Genomic DNA, 16,875 nt, shown 5'->3' on the forward strand with positions numbered 1-16,875 from the left:
CCATGCAGTTTGAGATGAAATTCACACTTATCTCCTACCTTTCCTCAAGAACCATACCAGCTGGTGTATGGCTATTGGATAATGGAGCCACACGCCATACGATAGGAGCACGAGATTAGTTTGACAACCTGATAGAGTGGGACCCATAGATGCATGTGTGGTTCAGTGTTGATATGAAACATGTAGTGAAGGGAGTCAGGACAATGTTGTTCCAACTTGAGTTAGGAGGCACATTGAAAGTAAAGGATATGCATGGGTGCTAGAATTCATGGGAAGTTTGCTCTCAGTCTTTATGGTAGAGAATAAGGGGTTTATTGTAGCGTTTGAGATAGGCATTGATGAGATCCATGGGATCTAGCTCTGACGATGGCCATGTCACTGGAGTTAGAGAGGGAAACTTGTTTAGGCTAAAGGGCCAGTCTATTCAAGCAATGGCAAGCAACAGGATAGTGACAGAGAAGGAGCAGGAAGCTCCAAAGGTTGAGCATAGTAGAGGGAGTCAACCTTCAAGTTTAGGTGGGGAGGACCAGTTAATAGATCCTTTCAAACTTGTCAAGAAGGTTTCATGGTATGAGATGACTTTATAGGATGTTCAGAAAGAAGAGGCTTCTAGGAGCAAGTTCAAAGGGAGCAAGTCTTCGAGGAATATTCTGCACTAGGTGGCAGGGAAGGTTTCTGGTTTAGAGGGAACAACCATGATAGGGAATGTTGTGTGAGACATTGTTCTAGGATCAGAGTCAGTTCTAGCTGGTAGAAGTATCTTCCTCGCTAAGAGGGGGTGTTGATGTTTGTTGCTCGGGCAAGTACTTCTGCACATGCCTAAGTGTCTGGGTATGCTAGAAGTTGCCTAATAGCCCTTGAACCTTAGCAAATTACTTTAGTAATTAAAGTAATTTCTTTTTTAATATAAAAGTGAGTTTAATGTAATCTAATGCAAAGGTTATTTGTTTTATGAGAAATTCTTCGGTGCAAATCACATGATAAATTATTTGTCGACGCATTTCGAACCAACAAGTGTGGTTCATCGTCAGGACAAGTTGAAGAAACAGATCCAGCCTAGCATGTTAAATAGTCTGAGCAGAAACTCCAACAGCTATCTTGACTAACGGCTAATTTTGACTTTAGGACCAGAGTCAAGATTTAATTGAAGTTAGTTAATTAAGTGAATAAATAAAAATATAAAATAATTTAAAATTGTTAAAGGTTAGTTAGAAAGTTTTTAAAAAATTATAATTTGTTTTTTAATGGGACTTAAATAATAAGTATAAATATATAAAAGAAATATATACAAAGGTTAGTTAAAAAAAAAAAAAAAAAAAAAATAAATAAATGAAATATACATAAAATTAATAATGAATTTTAATTACGAAAGTAATAAAAGGTAAATTCAAAAAAAAAAAAAATTTTAATAAGTAAATAAATAAATAAAATAATAATAATAATAAAAATAAAAAATAAAATAATATAAAATAAAAAAACTAAATAATAATAATAAATAATAATAAATAATAATAATAATAATAATAATAAATAAATAATAATAATAATAATAAGAATGGAAATTAAATAAATTAATGAATTAACTAAAATAAATAAATCAAGTGAGTGAAAAATAAAATAAAATAAAATAAACTAAATGAATAAATTAATTAAAATAAATAAAACAAGCGAGCGGAAAAATAAATAAATAAATAAATAAAATAAAAAATAAAGATACAAAAATAAATAAATAAATAAATAAAAAATAAAAATAAAAATAAAATAAGATAATAATAATAATAATAATAATAATAATAATAAGCGAGCGAGGAGGAAGGAAAAAACAAGGCGCCCAGGAAAAATGGCGAAATAAAGGGGGACCAATGAAAGCAAGAAAGGGAAAGATTAGGAAGAAAGGGCCGGGATCCAGCAGCTGCCAGCTACTGATCTTCCAGCCGTCATCTCTATTGAGATTGCTCGGCCTTCTTTCAATTTCAATAGCTTCTCTGAATTTACAGTGATGGAACTGAGCAACCTTGGCAATAACCTTGGCCTTCTCAATACACACTTGATGCTTGGTCTTTTTCGCATGCTCTGCCAATGCTGAAGACTTGGTTCTTCCGTGTCTTAGGTCCGCTGCATGTTCGCTAATCCTTTGATGGATGGAGCGCCCTGTTTCCCCAATATAGGGGGTCCCACAAGAACAGGGTATCAAGTAGACACCCTTCATATCTTTAGGATCAATGGGATCTTTCACTGATCTGAGGGATTTGCGAATAGTGTTGAGGGGCCTGAAGGTTGAGGGAATATCATACTTCTTAAGAATCTGAGCAATCTTGTCAGTGGTTCCTTGGACATAGGGAAGATGGACCCCTAGCCGGTGCTCTTTGTGTTCTTTTTTGATTAACGAGCTTTTAGAGGCTTTCAAGAATGCCTTCTGACCCAGGTGCCTACTATAGCCATTCTCCATAAAGACATGAAGGAGATGGGATTTCTCTTTATCGAAGCTATCCTTATTAGAAATCCTCAGGGCTCACATAGCGAGTGTGTTAAGAACACCCAACTTTTGAGCAGGGAAATGATGGGAATCGGCATGAAGATACTGCTCAATATGCGTTTTTTTCCTGAATACTGAGTGGGAGAGAGAACCGTCATTATTCTTCGATCTAAGGATATCCAAGAAAGGGAGGCAATCATTGACCTCTTTTTCCATAGTGAACTTTTGTATTAGTGTTAATGAGATGAATCTCAACCATCGATCTCAAGTGAGGCAAGATCTAATCTTAGTCACCAATCACTTTGGAGATTAGGGTTGTGGATTTGGTCTTAACTCAAGCTTATAAAAGAAGGGCTAGTCCAAGGGAGAAGAAACAACACACAAGGGCACAAAGTATTGAGAGAGACATCTCAGTGGTGGGTGGAGAAGGACTTCTACTCAAGCGTGTTGGGTTCGAGGAAGGTGCAAAGGGGGGCAAGGAGATCTAGATCAACCAAATCTAAGGCTTGATCAACTAGATTAGATCCATATTTTGCATGTATTTTCCTTAGATTGGCCAATTTTCCCAGTAAGAGAGCCCAAGTGGGTTGTGATTAATCAAATGGAGGGTTATTGATTGGGCAAAGATTTGTGTGTGTGCATGTGTGAGATTGGTTGATTTAATGTGCTTCCACTGAATATTATTTTTGTTTATGTTAAAACTCTTTTATTTAGTAGATCTGTGATAAATCTGCTAGGAATTAGTTGCCAGGTTGTTGGGTTCAGAAATTAACAATTCCACCACCAAACATATTTTGATGGGGATCCCAATTAACTATTAATGTTAAACTTTATGTGAATGAAAGTGTTAAAGAAGAATTTGTGTGAAGGTGCACCAAATTCTTCCCAATAATTGGTTGGTGACCTGTTGACAAAATCGAGGAGGGTTCTATCCTTCCCTAAGATGAAAAGCGTGGTAGGAGCAAGGTAAATGATTTTGAAGAAGGGGAAGAAGAGGAGGTTGAAGAGGAAGCTAGTATTGAGTCCAATTGTTAATTCTTTTGTATCCTTTACTTGAAAATGCAATAGAGTGAACAACAACACAACTCAAACGATCTCTAGTGTACTTGCAACCATATCAAACATACAAGTACCTCATCTCTTTCTATAGAAAGTAAACTTCTCTTCTTAACAACTAGTCCTACCAACATATGAATGTGAAAATGAAAGAGACAAGATGAATATGTGAATCATAAATAACTTCATACACAAAAGAAAGCATTAAATTATCACAACACTTTACCCCCAAGGAAAATCTTGCAGAAAACCCTTCGAGTCCTCATTATCCATGGATGTTAAACTGGGCCAACCATTGGCCCTAATTATGGAGCCTAACCTTGAGGGGATTAGGAGAGTCAAACTTGTGACCTCCCCAACTTTGGGGTAGAGATAAGAGGTCTTACGTCTGGCTGATGACCACTTGAGCTAACCCTATGGGAGATGAAAGAAGGGATATATTCCTTAAATCAACTATAAAAAGAGTTACAAAGCATATGTACCTTCCACATCTATTGGATGACTGCCAAACACCTTCACCTCTATCCATACACCTTCAACACCTTTATTATAAATGAGAGAGAAAATCAACAAAGAAGCAACCATTTGGCTTGTGAGGTAGATAATTTTTGCATATATATGATGACTTTTGTCTCCATTAGAGGGATGCCCTAGTATTTATGGGCTTGTTTTTGCATTGATATGGCATATTTATGCCATTGTTGCATCTTTATAGGTGAGTGCTTATTGGCACACTTTGCTAGGCATATCTAGCCCTCTTAATTACTAATTCTACATGCTTTGACTTGATTGGCACCCTAATTTTTTTTTTGGTTGGTAAGGGTTCAATTCTATTATTAGAAATTCAGATTATTACATAAATTAGTTAGACAAAGTAGTTTGCTCTGTTTCCAAATACCCTTAGCAGATTTACAAGGATGCCTATCCAGACCAAAAAATTATAAAAGTCCCAGAATCCTACCCCTAGGGAAATTTGGAAAAACAAAACTTGCAAATGGAATTGACTGACATATACAAATTGTTGGGAAGGGCTGGTTTTGCCAAAATGGAAACTAAAGCCACTCAAATTTCAAAACCAGTGAACCCATAAAAGCTAAGATGGGAAATACTGTAAAACACATATGAAACTTGGGATTGCAAAACTGGAGGAATTGAGCATAAAGGGACATCTGCAGGGATGCTGACGAGATGGTCTGAAAGACCAACCACTGCCCCTAAGGCTAGAATCCCACCATGCTTCTTACCTAGCCATTTGCATAGAGTAAGGAGTACTCACCCTTGGTTTGTAATTTATCTAGACAAACATGGAGCTCCCAATGCTCTAATTCCAACCCTATAAATGCATGTGCTAGCAACATTTTGGTATGCCAGTACAATTCCAAGGTTTTAAAGAACTTAGCATTGCAGGTATGACTTGAACATGTGTCAGGGATGTATTCTTTGATTTCATCCTAAAGTGCCTCGTTGGGGAGGCAACCTCGTTCCAATTTTGTAATGTCCTCTTCTAATTAAATTGCCCTAGGGAGGACGAAATAACCTATCCAATCCGTAGGTTATCATCAATTATAAATGGGAAACCCATTATTCAATGTTACTGGGGTAACATTGAGTAAATTGGGGCACTTGGAGGAAAATTTGTGAATGAAGCCAAATTTGGGGCAAAATGGATGGAAACTTGTTAGCTCTTCAAATTAAAATTAGGAGAAGAGACCCAAAGGGAATCTATAAATAGGAGAGAGGAGAATAATTCTTCTCATCATGGTTTGTGGATATTTCTATTTTGTGAGCTGAGGCTCTTGGAGGGTTGTAAGACCCCTTTGTTTCTGTTTGGTTTCGGTGGTGAAAGATTCCACCCTAGCCAATCCCTTCTCTTTATTTTGTTTGGCATAATTTTCTGAGGCATCTTTCATCTGATTTTGGCAATCAAGGGAGAACTTCTGTGGATTGATTGGTCTGAGGAGCAATTTTGTGGCACCAAGTTCTGTCTAAGACAATTCCAGGGCAGTGAAGACCTTATCTGGGCAGCAGGCATCCCTTTATGTGGCAGCGTAAGCCTGTAAGGCAATTTCAGGGCATCGAGAGTCTGCCAGCAACAAAATAGCTCTAATCCAAGGCATGTGAAGGAGGTTCCCTATAGCAACGAGGTTATTTGAGGGCTAGATCTTTGGCTGAGGAATCCCCTAATACCCCGAGTCAGTGGCAGCGGCCCTCTTGAAAGTGATTTCTCTGTGGCAAATGAGGTTATTCAAGGCAACAGAGCTTTATACGATATAAGCATAGGTTAAAGACCCATGCTAAAGGGAATGCCTAGATATCGAACGATAATCCTAGGTTGAATATAATTCTAAACCAAGGGAATCCAATTAGGAGGGGATACAATCCTAACAACCAAAAATTAGCCTTATGATCTTTGACCACGACACTTCATGCCAGGCAGAATGTGTGTTAGTAGGCACGAGCACCATGCCCTGAACTCCTCTTGCACCAACTAATAGAAGATAATATTAGTGAAATGGGTGTTGACTATCTTGGAACCATTAGTGAGCAAAATACCCCTCACTTGCCCCTAAGATGAGCAATCTCCAACATATATCCCACTGCATCAACTAAACATACAAATGTGGGGTCAAGGGGCACCCTTGATGAATAGATCAATGCAGTAGGATTCGAGGGGATAATGAATTATTGACTATTCACTTGAGACATTAATTAACAATGTGCTCACCATAGCCACACATCTGGACCAACCCTTACATAGGTTAGCATTTCAATAATAAAAGTCCAATCTGTTACCCATCATTTTGCATGAGGCTTCACTTGTGATTTTTATCACAAAGGCAGGTTTATAGGTTGATGGAACTTTAGATGGCACATAATGGTTATGATGCCTTGGTTGATAGTTGATGAGATGATGTAGTCTAAGTCACCAGGTTCGTGTTCGAGTTTGAGTTCGGCGACCATGAAATTCGAATAAAGTTCGGCAACTAAAATTTTGTCAATAAAGTTCGACAGATAGAAATTCGAAAAAAATATATATATATATATATATATATATATATATATATATATATATAAAATCAATTTAAAGTCAAATTCAAATAAATTTTTGGCTTAGCAAGAGAACAGAGGCTAGAAAAGTTGAGCATTTTCAAAAGGATTGTTGGCATAACAGTTTAGAATTTTCATATGACAGTGATGTAGTATAATAGTATTCTTCTTATGAAATCATAAAACAACTAAATTGAAATCATAAAACAACTAAATTGAACATTAAGTCTATGACTGGAATTTACATAATTCCAAGATGAATGAATGCATTAACATTTGACACCCAAAAAAGTTTCTAAAAAAACAGCAGCAGTTCAATGCTTAAATGTAATGATTCTCCATGTTCATCTGAAAATAACAGTGCCTCAGGAGATTGTGGCAGAACTTACAAGCCATAACATACATGAGGCTATTGGCTATAGATTGACAAGCAATCACTAAAATTTTGTGCTTCTCTTCAGCATTTTGGTGGCACATCTTACACGTTAGTTTTAATCTTACTTCCATAAACGTAGTAACAGGTTTCCAATTATACATTCCAAACCTCTTGATTGTGCTTTTTACATATGCCTGCTGATTGATATGAAATAATAAAACAAATGAGAGCTCATATTTCTTTCCATTCATCTGCCCAAGCAATAGTGAACTTCTCCAGTATTCATCATGTTGAAAGCAGAACTGGGCAGGGTGAAAAAGGCATTTTAGAAAGCTCAGACTTTTGGGAAAATCCAAACAAGATTTACACGTCTCCAGCTGGCAGCAACATTGTGAAATTAAACAAACAATTCATGGTAAATTTGACAAAATGTAGTTCCACATAAAGATGCATTGAAAACGTCACACCAAAGTCTTGGCTAGCCAACATAAACATCAAGCCTGGTAAACACCAAAATCTGTTTCTTCAAGTTTCAGCAAACTGGAAATTATTAACAGCCGCTCGGTGTAAATTGTAATGTATCAGACTATCAGTGAAGACTCCCGGTAGAAACTTTCCCAACTAGCAACAGTGACTTGTACACTGGTGACTGGACTGCAGACAATGAAACCCTCCGGCGAAGTTGCGATTAGTGAACAATAAAACCCGCGCAATGAAATCCGGCAAACAATGAAAACCCGCACACTGTTCATTTGGTAAAACGCGCATAAAAAACGAACTTCAACGATTTTTTTTCAACCCTAAATGAACTTTTCCGAACTACAAACGAACTTCAACAATTTTATTCGCCAAAAAATTCGAATTCGTGATTAAGTTCGAGTTCGCCATAAAATTCGGCGAACTCGAACCATTAAATTCGTTTTCCTTTGAAATTCGGCGAATTTCGAACTTCAACAATTTTGTTCACCGAATCTGGTGACTTTGCTTCCATCTTGTAATTTTTGTAATATTAGGGTTTCACTAGAATTTCACCAAGTGTGTTGAATCTTTTATGGCTCTAAAATTTTCTTTTGCAAGATTATCATCAAGTTTCCATCAAGGAATGTTATTATAACTTCTTTGCCTTTTTATCTCCAGTTGATTGAAAGTCGCTAGGGTTTTTGATGAAGAGAAACCTTATTGTGGCCTTTGTCTCTCATAACTCTATTTCCATCGGTCCTCGTCCATAGATCTCACCTTTGACTCCATTATCTCATTAATTGAGAAACACTAGTCCACTAGTGTGTCAATCATCTTAAAATAAAATTTGAAAACCCTAAATTTTTGTTTTTATTTGTTTTCTAGGGTAAACTAGGATTAGGTTACAGCAGAGCCACTTTTAATAGCATAAAATACTTTGGATCTTATAGTCTTAGTCATAGGATTTGCATGTACTAAATTGGAAAACATAAGTATCGTTTTTCATGCATTTTTCAGCCATTAATTAGGGCTGACGTGTAGGATTTCATAGCTATTTATTGCTATTTCATCCATTGAGTTTGTTGCAATCTATTTCGTTGTTTATCCATTAAATAACCCTCTGTTTCTATTCATTTATATCAAGATACTTTGTTCATTGTTGTCTTAAATTTTGCATGCAGTAAATAGTGCTGCTAGAAACCCTAATTTATATAAGATATTGGTAATTTAAAGCTAGCATGTGTTTGGGAACCTATTTGAGCCTCTCCAGGACTTATTAAGACCATTAGATTTAGCCATAACGTCCTTTGAACTCGTTACCTTGAAATTACATTTCATCTCACTCGAAGCTTTACTTATTGAACACTATTCTTGGGTGATTTTATTCGCAGAACCCTTAAGGGTATTTAGCCTAGAAGTATTTGTGAAAATTACTACACTGGAATCCTATTGCAACAACTAGAAATTATTCTCCTAATTGTTATTTTAATTTAACAATTTATTTACTGTTTGCTACAACAAATACTGAATAACTCTCTCTGCAACCTACACAAATAAACTTGCGGAAGAATAAACGTTGGAAGAAATGCTAGCACACGCATAAAATAACACAGTGATTTTTGGAAAAATGTCCCGAGAAAACCCAACTTGGGGAAACCGGTGCAGCAGCTGAAGGTTTTAATATTAAGCAACATTGAAATAATTTGAGTACAATTGGATGCCGAAATTGGCAATCCTACAAAGGAAAATTGGCAAGAAAAATCTAGTGAGGAAATTTCCTCACTCCACAGACAAATTCGGGCTCTGACCTCAGCGCAAATTGAGCAGTCCAAACTAGCTCTGCGCAGCTACTGCGTCACCCTAGCGCAGTCACTTTTGCACCCAGTTGGAATCAACTTCTCCTCAAGCCGTCTGGGAAAATGTCTCTCCTGGCCTCCGGAACCTTTGCCCAACTTCTGGCACTGAAATTGATCTTTTCCCAACAGAATTGAAACTACCTCTAGAGGCTACTACACTGCTCTGCGTCAGCCTCTCTGTGGCTCCTCTGCCTCTCTGCAAATGCACTCACCAGATCTTTAAATCTTCCTTCGGCTTTGCTGTCTCTACCCCTCTCTCACTGCTTCGATCTCACTAGCTCTCTCTCTGGCAACTGATTGTTGCTACTCCGGAAATCGATATGCTCATGAAATCGAACCTCTCAAGTGTGTTCTCCGAGTGCCCGTCGAATTCTTCTTATAATCCTCTGTTGGGACTCGAACGACCAAGATTAAATCTTAATTGATGACTAGGATTAACTTGAAGTCGATCTGTGTGAGTTTCTAGATCATACAGTCCTTGACTTAATTAATTTTGATTAATTAACCTTATTCCCTAAGTTTAGACTTCGGAAATATTTAAAAACTGGCTAATAATCTAATTAAGTGATTTCTAGGCAGAATTTCCAGAAATGATTTATGGGTTTTGGAGATCTCCTGTTTTCTAGCCTCTACACAAAATTTGAAGGCTATAACACATCCGATGCTACAAAAACTAACACTCCCTCTTAGCGAGGAATGTGTTCTAGTGCTCTATTGCCTATCCTGTAGCAGCACCCTGTCTTTGCATCATCTCCTGTCACTCTGCTGATGTCTGGCTGCTGCTGCCCACCAACCACTGTGCAACTCTGATATGTGCAGCCTCTATGCTGCCGTTGATCCTACTGAACTGCTGCCAACACTGCAACTCCCTCTCATTTGTTGTTGCTGCAACTGTAACAACTGCAAATGAGAAGCATCCTAAATACTGAACCAACTGTGACCAGTATGATGCATCTGTCACCTGAGTCTTTGACTGTCACTAAAGAATCAGCGCTGCTACTGACTCTGCACTGTGCCAACTACACTGCTGCCACTCTGCATTGCGCTGACTGCTACTAGTCTCTGCATCTGTCACTCTGGCATCTGACTGCATCAACTGTCAGTGATTCATCCTACTACTGAATAGTGTGGGCCCTCGTAGCAAGGTATTGATCCATGAGGTGGACTCCTCAAGGATCTTGCCCGATTTGGCACAATGGAGTCTCGTACTCCTCCTCTTGGATTTGGTGCCCCATTATCTCCTTTTGAGCCTTGTCCCTTACTGGGACCTTTCTTCGCTTTGCAACCCGCATTAAGTAACTCACACTTCCTTTGGCACCTGTCTCCATCAACTAGAAGTCAATTTGTTGCCTAGATTTGCGTTCTGGCTAACTCGAATGACCACCTCTAGCAATCTCGTATGGCCATCTTTGCAAAGCTGCAAAATCTGCGAAACTCAAAAAGCTGGGAAAGTAAACCCGAAAATCTCCCTTTTTCCCATTGCTCAGCTGCTGGATCTGCTACTTGCACTCCCTTCTTGAGTGAGAAGATCTGCTCACAACTATTGCCGATCTGCAAGGAAAATTCAAACTTCTTGAGACTAGAAGTTTCCTGAGGAAATTTTTTCCCTTTGTGTTTGCTCTCTTCAACCCCGACGCTAGCTCTGCTCTAGCAAACTGCTGCAAAAACCATTGCATCTAGCTAGAGATTTTCTCAATGAAAAATTTGGGTTGCTCCCTCTGCCTCTGGAATCACTCAATTTGGTAGGATCGAATTTTTTTGCCCCACTCGGAAAAATTGAACCTCCACAAGTAACTTGGCCTCCTGGCAGAATGACTGTGTTGCCCTTGGGAATTTCAGCATGCTACCCACAATGAGCAGTGAAATTCCTTCTCTCTTCGCGTCTGAGCTCTCTGGCTGATCAACTGTGCTCTGGTACCATGTGAAAATTCCTACACTGGAATCCTATTGCAACAACTAGAAATTATTCTCCTAATTGTTATTTTAATTTAACAATTTATTTACTGTTTGCTACAACAAATACTAAATAACTCACACTGCAACCTATACAAATAAAACTGCAGAAGAATAAACGTTGGAAGAAATGCTAGCACACACATAAAATAACACAGTTATTTTTGGACAAATGTTCTCGGAGAAACCCAACTTGGGAAAACTGGTGCAACAATTAAGAGTTTTAATATTAAGCAATAGTGAAATAATCTGAGTACAATTGGATGTGAAACTGGCAATCCTATAGAGAAAAACTGGCAATAAAAATCTAGTGAGGAAATTTCCTCACTCCACAAGCAAATCTGGGCTCTGACCTCAACTCAAATTGAGCTGTCCAAACTGGCTCTGTGCAACTACTATGTCACCATAGTGCAACCACTTCTTAGTTCGAACCAGCTTCTCCTCAAGTCGTCTGGTCTGCTGTTGTCTGGGAAAATGTCTCTCTTGGCCTCCGTAACCTCTACTAGATTCTGGCACTGAAACTCGTCTTTCCCCAGCATAATCGAAACCACCTCTAGAGGCTACTACACTGCTCTGTGTCAGCCTCTCTGTGGCTCCTCTGCCTCTCTGCAAATGCACTCACCGGATTGGGAAATCTTCCTTCAGCTTCACTGTCTCTACCTCTCTCTCGCTGCTTCGATCTCACTAGCTCTCTCTCGGGCAATTGATCGCTGCTACTCTGGAAATTGATATGCTCATGAAATCGAACCTCTCAAGTGTGTTCTCCGAGTGCCCATCAAATTCTTCTTATAATTCTCTGTTGGGACTCGAACGACCAAGATTAAATCTTAATCGATGACTAGGATTAACTTGAAGTTGATCTGTGTGAGTTTCTAGATCATACAGGCCTTGACTTAATTAATTTTGATTAATTAATCTTATTCCCTAAGTTTAGACTTCAGAAATATTTAAAAACTAGCTAATAATCTAATTAAGTCATTTTTAGGTGGAATTTCCATAAACGATTTCTGGGTTTTGGAGATCTCTTGTATTCTAGCCTCTCCACAAAATTTCAAGGCTAGAACACATCCGATGCTACAAAAACTATTTGGGTCTAATCTCTAAGATCTGCTAGGGAAGCCTCCCTTGTGGGAATAATATCCAACCACAGAACAACAGGGGAATAGTTGCTGAGGTGAGAGTGGTGATTGATTCCATTGCTTCCCTTAACTTGTACTTAGTGAGGCTTTGCACTAAGGTGCTAGATTTTGCAGTAATAGGGCCCTGCTCATGAGGCCTCTCACCTTGAGGCTTCAAGCTAGACTGTGATAAAAGGGCCAAATGAAAGTGCGTACCCATGCCCATCTCTTCTCCCACACACATAATTGCAAGGGGTCAACACCCTGTGTGATTGCACCTAGATTGACTTGTGAGGAGGGGTGTGCCTGCAATTCTCGAAGTCTCTGCTGCACCCTCCTTGCATGTATTCTTACCATCTGTATCAGAGCTTATCTCCACAACAAGCTCCTCCATGGCAGCAACATTCTCCATGGAGTGAAGAGGAGGCCATTCTTCTCCACTCTTACTCAAACTGGGAACCCTGGCACCTGAGAACTTGGCAGGCAGAGAGCGAACCACTGTACGAACAGAGCCATATTTCTCAGGATGGATTGGGGTGATGTTATCCTGAGAAAATCACTTCTTTTGATGACCTTGTCTTTGGTATACATTTTCTTTGTTATCATTAAGACCCTGACTTCTGCTCCTGTAAAAAATCTGCAGTCCAGCTGAGAAAATGAAGCTATCTATACAGCCCCCTTGCCCGGCTGTAGCATGAACCCATACCTTCTCCAAGGAGGCTGTACATGCTGTGTTCTCTATAGATGCTGAACCCACCTATAATCCCGTGCCCAAAGCTGTGGCTGTCAATAATCCAGCTGAACCTTTGACTGTATCATCAAATACTGCTGAACCTGTGTCCATCATACCTGCACCATGCCCTCCTCTACATGCATCTTTGCGATCTCTCACCCCTGCCTGCATGTCCATACCCACCTTTTCCTTACCTGTCTCTCTATCCCTGCTCTCCTTACCTATTGCAACTTGCTTCCATTTCTCCAAAAATAAATTTACGATTAATAGTTGCTAAACTGGTAAATTGATATAATATTTTCAAATGGAGGAGAAAACATGATTTGTGGAAAGAAATCAGAACATAACTTTTTAAACAAGAGGTAAGCATGACATTCATATTTTAAATAACTAACTTATTAGTATAAAGACGTATTGCAAATACAGTTCAGAATAACTATTTGGAATAATTTCACAGGGGAAGCGATTTGAAGTTGTTTGGGCTATTGTGAAGACACTGATGTATCTAGTTTGTCATTAAATAGCATAAATGCATAAGCAAAGTCAAAATGATTCAATTGAAAGTTAATATGATGAATGACAAGGCAGCAGAATCTAATGGGAAGTCATTTTTCCTGTAGACAAACATTGATTGTTTGTATTTGCACTTGGTGATTAGGGACAGCAACTTAAAAAGAGACACCAAACCAACTGTAGGAGAAGCCTGCTATGAATATACCAATGAAAGGATTTTATTTATTGATTTAATTCAGATAGTGAAATAGAAAGTAGTTAAAATATAAAAGGGAGTAAAATAGAAAGAGTAAACAGGTCTTTTTTGGGATAGAATCATTCATTATTTCAACATTTTGTGGTGGTAGCAGGAGGAGGGAGCTCAGATGGGTGGCAAAGCACAGATCTCACTCGGATGGATTGAATGGATAAAGGGTTTGCTTCTTGTTCTATATGACATTCTCTTTCAGAGGATTCTTGCCTGCCACCTTAAAAATCCCTTACAGATACCTCCCATGAATGGTTTAACCTGCATTGTAACTGGTGTTACAAGTGGAATTGGCCTAGAAATTGCAAAGTAATTTTATCCATTTAAACCTTTTCCTCTTTGTGAATTCATCTACAATATTGTTAATTGGATTGGTGCATTTTCCCTTGAAATTTTCATCCACGTTGTAATATATTAAAATGAAATTGCTTACATCTTGTTGAAAGTTTAATGGCTCATTGTTACAACTTACAGACAATTGGCAGAAGGAGGGGCACATGTTGTTATGGCATGCAGGAAAACAAGGGCTGCCAATGATTTGATACAGAAATGGCAAAAGGAATGCTCTGGGGTGACTGGCTTTCTTGATATAGAAGTATGCACCATTTCTTTCAAACTTGGAAACTTCCTTTCAGCATTAATATTTCTCCTCTTCATCTTTTGGAGTGGGCAGTGGAGTTGCAAATCACATTGGCATTTGACCTGATGATGTGCCTATTGAGATCCTCTGTTGACTCCCAAAGTTTTTGCTTTTATATAATCATTCAGATAATAAGATGGTTTGTAACCACCGGGGCTTGACTGGTTGGTCAAGCAGGGGTGGAGATATTCCCCTCACTGCGGTCCATTTCCCACCATTAGTGTGGCACAATTCGTCCTATGAAATAGCAGTGCTGTCATTAACTTTTGGCATACAGTGCAACACAGCATCCCACTTCTTCATAGATGCTGCATGCTTGATTCTTAAATATGAGGAAACATGTTCAAGCGTCTCTGTTAATAGGATAGTTTGTTTTCTAGTACTCCAGTCAGACAGAATCTTTGAGTAATAAGATTGAATTTATGGCCTTTATGAGGTAGCACTTCCCAATAATTTCCACACAAAAGGCCTGCATACTTCACAGTTATGTATTAAACTGCCTTTGTTAGTGATCAAGAAAGAGTAGGTTACTGAAAGAAATCGTTCATTGGGATATCAAATTCCAACAGCCTATTCTCAATATCTTCTGTGAAATCTATATTATTATAGATCCAAGTCAAAACTCTCAACATTTTCACTTAACATAAGAATAGGTCATGTTATGAGGTACCTTCATAGCTTTTACTACCACAATTTTAGATGCTTTTACTACCTTCATGTTTCTGTTAGAATTCCATGCACCCCAGGTCTGGTCTATGTTTTGGCAGTTTCACAAAACAGAAACATAAACACACTGAAATGCCTAACTTTAAAACAACTTTAGCACAACGGAATATACCAGCAATTAGATCATACACAGAACACACAATTTTATTTCCAAAACTGATTTCTTATCTGTCCTTTAATGAGAATCGTAGGGCTCCCTTACCAGCAAAAGTGGCCCTTTACAACTCCCTGAAACATATGCCCAAATACAAGACAAGACCCTTGTCAATTTCCTTGGGCTGAGGGTTAGTCCTTCAAGCCCTCATTGCCCTGCAAACAATGCTTCTGTGGCTGTCCTTTACCACAACCCCTACAGCAGTTCACCACCTTGCTGCTGCCACTTTAGGATACTGCTGTAGCACCAAGGGGCTTACCCAGCCCTCTCAAATCCTTGGACGACTTGCAAACTTCCTTCTGTGCTGATCCGTCCTGCTGAGACTACCTCCTGTAGCCTTTGGCCCTCACACAGGGCTCCTTCAAGCCTCAACGGACCTCCCTGTAATGGCTGATAGTACTCAATGGGCCTGTAGCCTTTCCTTTTGTTGTGGCCTGATGTCCCAGCCTCCTAACAGCAACCCCCGGCCCTTCCTTTTGCTGTGGGTTCTTTTTGCCACAGGTCCAGCCTGCTGCTCCTTGCTCAACAAATCAGAACCCCACTTAAGAAGAAAACATGAGTTATTCTCCTCTCCATTGGCTTCTAATTTATGCTTTTCAAAGGGTACAATACCATGGGTTCTAAGTTGCATGAAATGACGAAATGTTTCGGAGTTTCCGAAACGGGTACATTTAGAAATGTCACCTCCCAAAAATGGAAACATCGACCAGAACGTCATATATATATATATATATATATATAGGTGAATAACACATTATCCTGCAAGATTGAAGGGAATAAGACCCATAGATGACAATTTAAAAGGAAAAACAAGTCTATATTAACTCTCATAGATGATTACATTATGGTCGAGTTTCAGCCGAGTTTCGGCCAAGTTTCGGCGTTTCGGGTACGGGTATGGCCCGAAACGCCAGGTTCTTAGAAGTTTCGTGCAACATAGCATGGGTTAGAATACCATGGGTCATCAGAATATCATGGGTCTTAGCCCATACACTCATTGTAGAATTTCCTTGAAATTCTGCTATTGCTTGAATGAACAAATCTGAAACTAATTTGTAACCCAAGACACAAAATTTCTCTACCAACTTGCAGCAGAATAAAATAGAAATAAAACAGTCATACGATATCAAAAACACAAAAATTTCTAGGGAACCCAACTGGGAGAACCTTCTACTAGCTGTAGAAATTTTTAATGACAAAGTTTGAGCAAATAGAATTATTACAAGGCAAATTGTTTCTCTAGAGAACAAGCTCATTCTCCCTGCTAGTACTTAGCTCAAAACCCTGCTTGCAAGAATCCTGTCCTTAGCTGCTAAATCCTTGTGCTGGCCCTGGAAATTTCCTCCTATTTCATAGCACGTATCAGGAAGAATTTCCTCTGCCAAAACACTGCGTATAGTCCTCTCCTTCATGCTCTTCCTAGCTCTGCTAGCTCACACACACAAACTCGTGCTCTCTATTGTCTTGTCTGTGCTCACACAAAACAATGCTCCAATTCTGTGCCTTCGTCCTCCTTATAA

At 38.8% G+C, this 16,875-nt stretch overlaps 1 protein-coding gene across 3 annotated transcripts in view; it reads left to right on the forward strand.

Annotated features, from left to right (window-relative positions):
• The window catches only part of LOC149142243 (dehydrogenase/reductase SDR family member FEY-like), a 168,833-nt gene that overhangs the window by 46,067 nt on the left and 105,891 nt on the right, over window positions 1-16,875 (forward strand). For 2 of the 3 annotated variants that reach the window (XM_089453003.1, XM_089453001.1), the window contains exons 2-3: window positions 13,939-14,144; window positions 14,310-14,430. In XM_089453003.1, coding sequence (XP_089309129.1) covers window positions 13,954-14,144; window positions 14,310-14,430 — 312 coding nt within the window. In that variant the 5' untranslated portion in view covers window positions 13,939-13,953. Of the gene's footprint in view, window positions 1-13,935; window positions 14,145-14,309; window positions 14,431-16,875 lie in introns of all 3 variants that reach the window. The other variant, XM_089453002.1, reaches the window with a different exon arrangement.

The sequence above is a fragment of the Pinus tabuliformis genome, chromosome X (assembly GCF_031772625.1).
Source record: "Pinus tabuliformis cultivar Carrire ecotype Pingquan chromosome X, CPIR1, whole genome shotgun sequence".
In the NCBI taxonomy this organism is placed as follows: Eukaryota; Viridiplantae; Streptophyta; class Pinopsida; order Pinales; family Pinaceae; genus Pinus; species Pinus tabuliformis.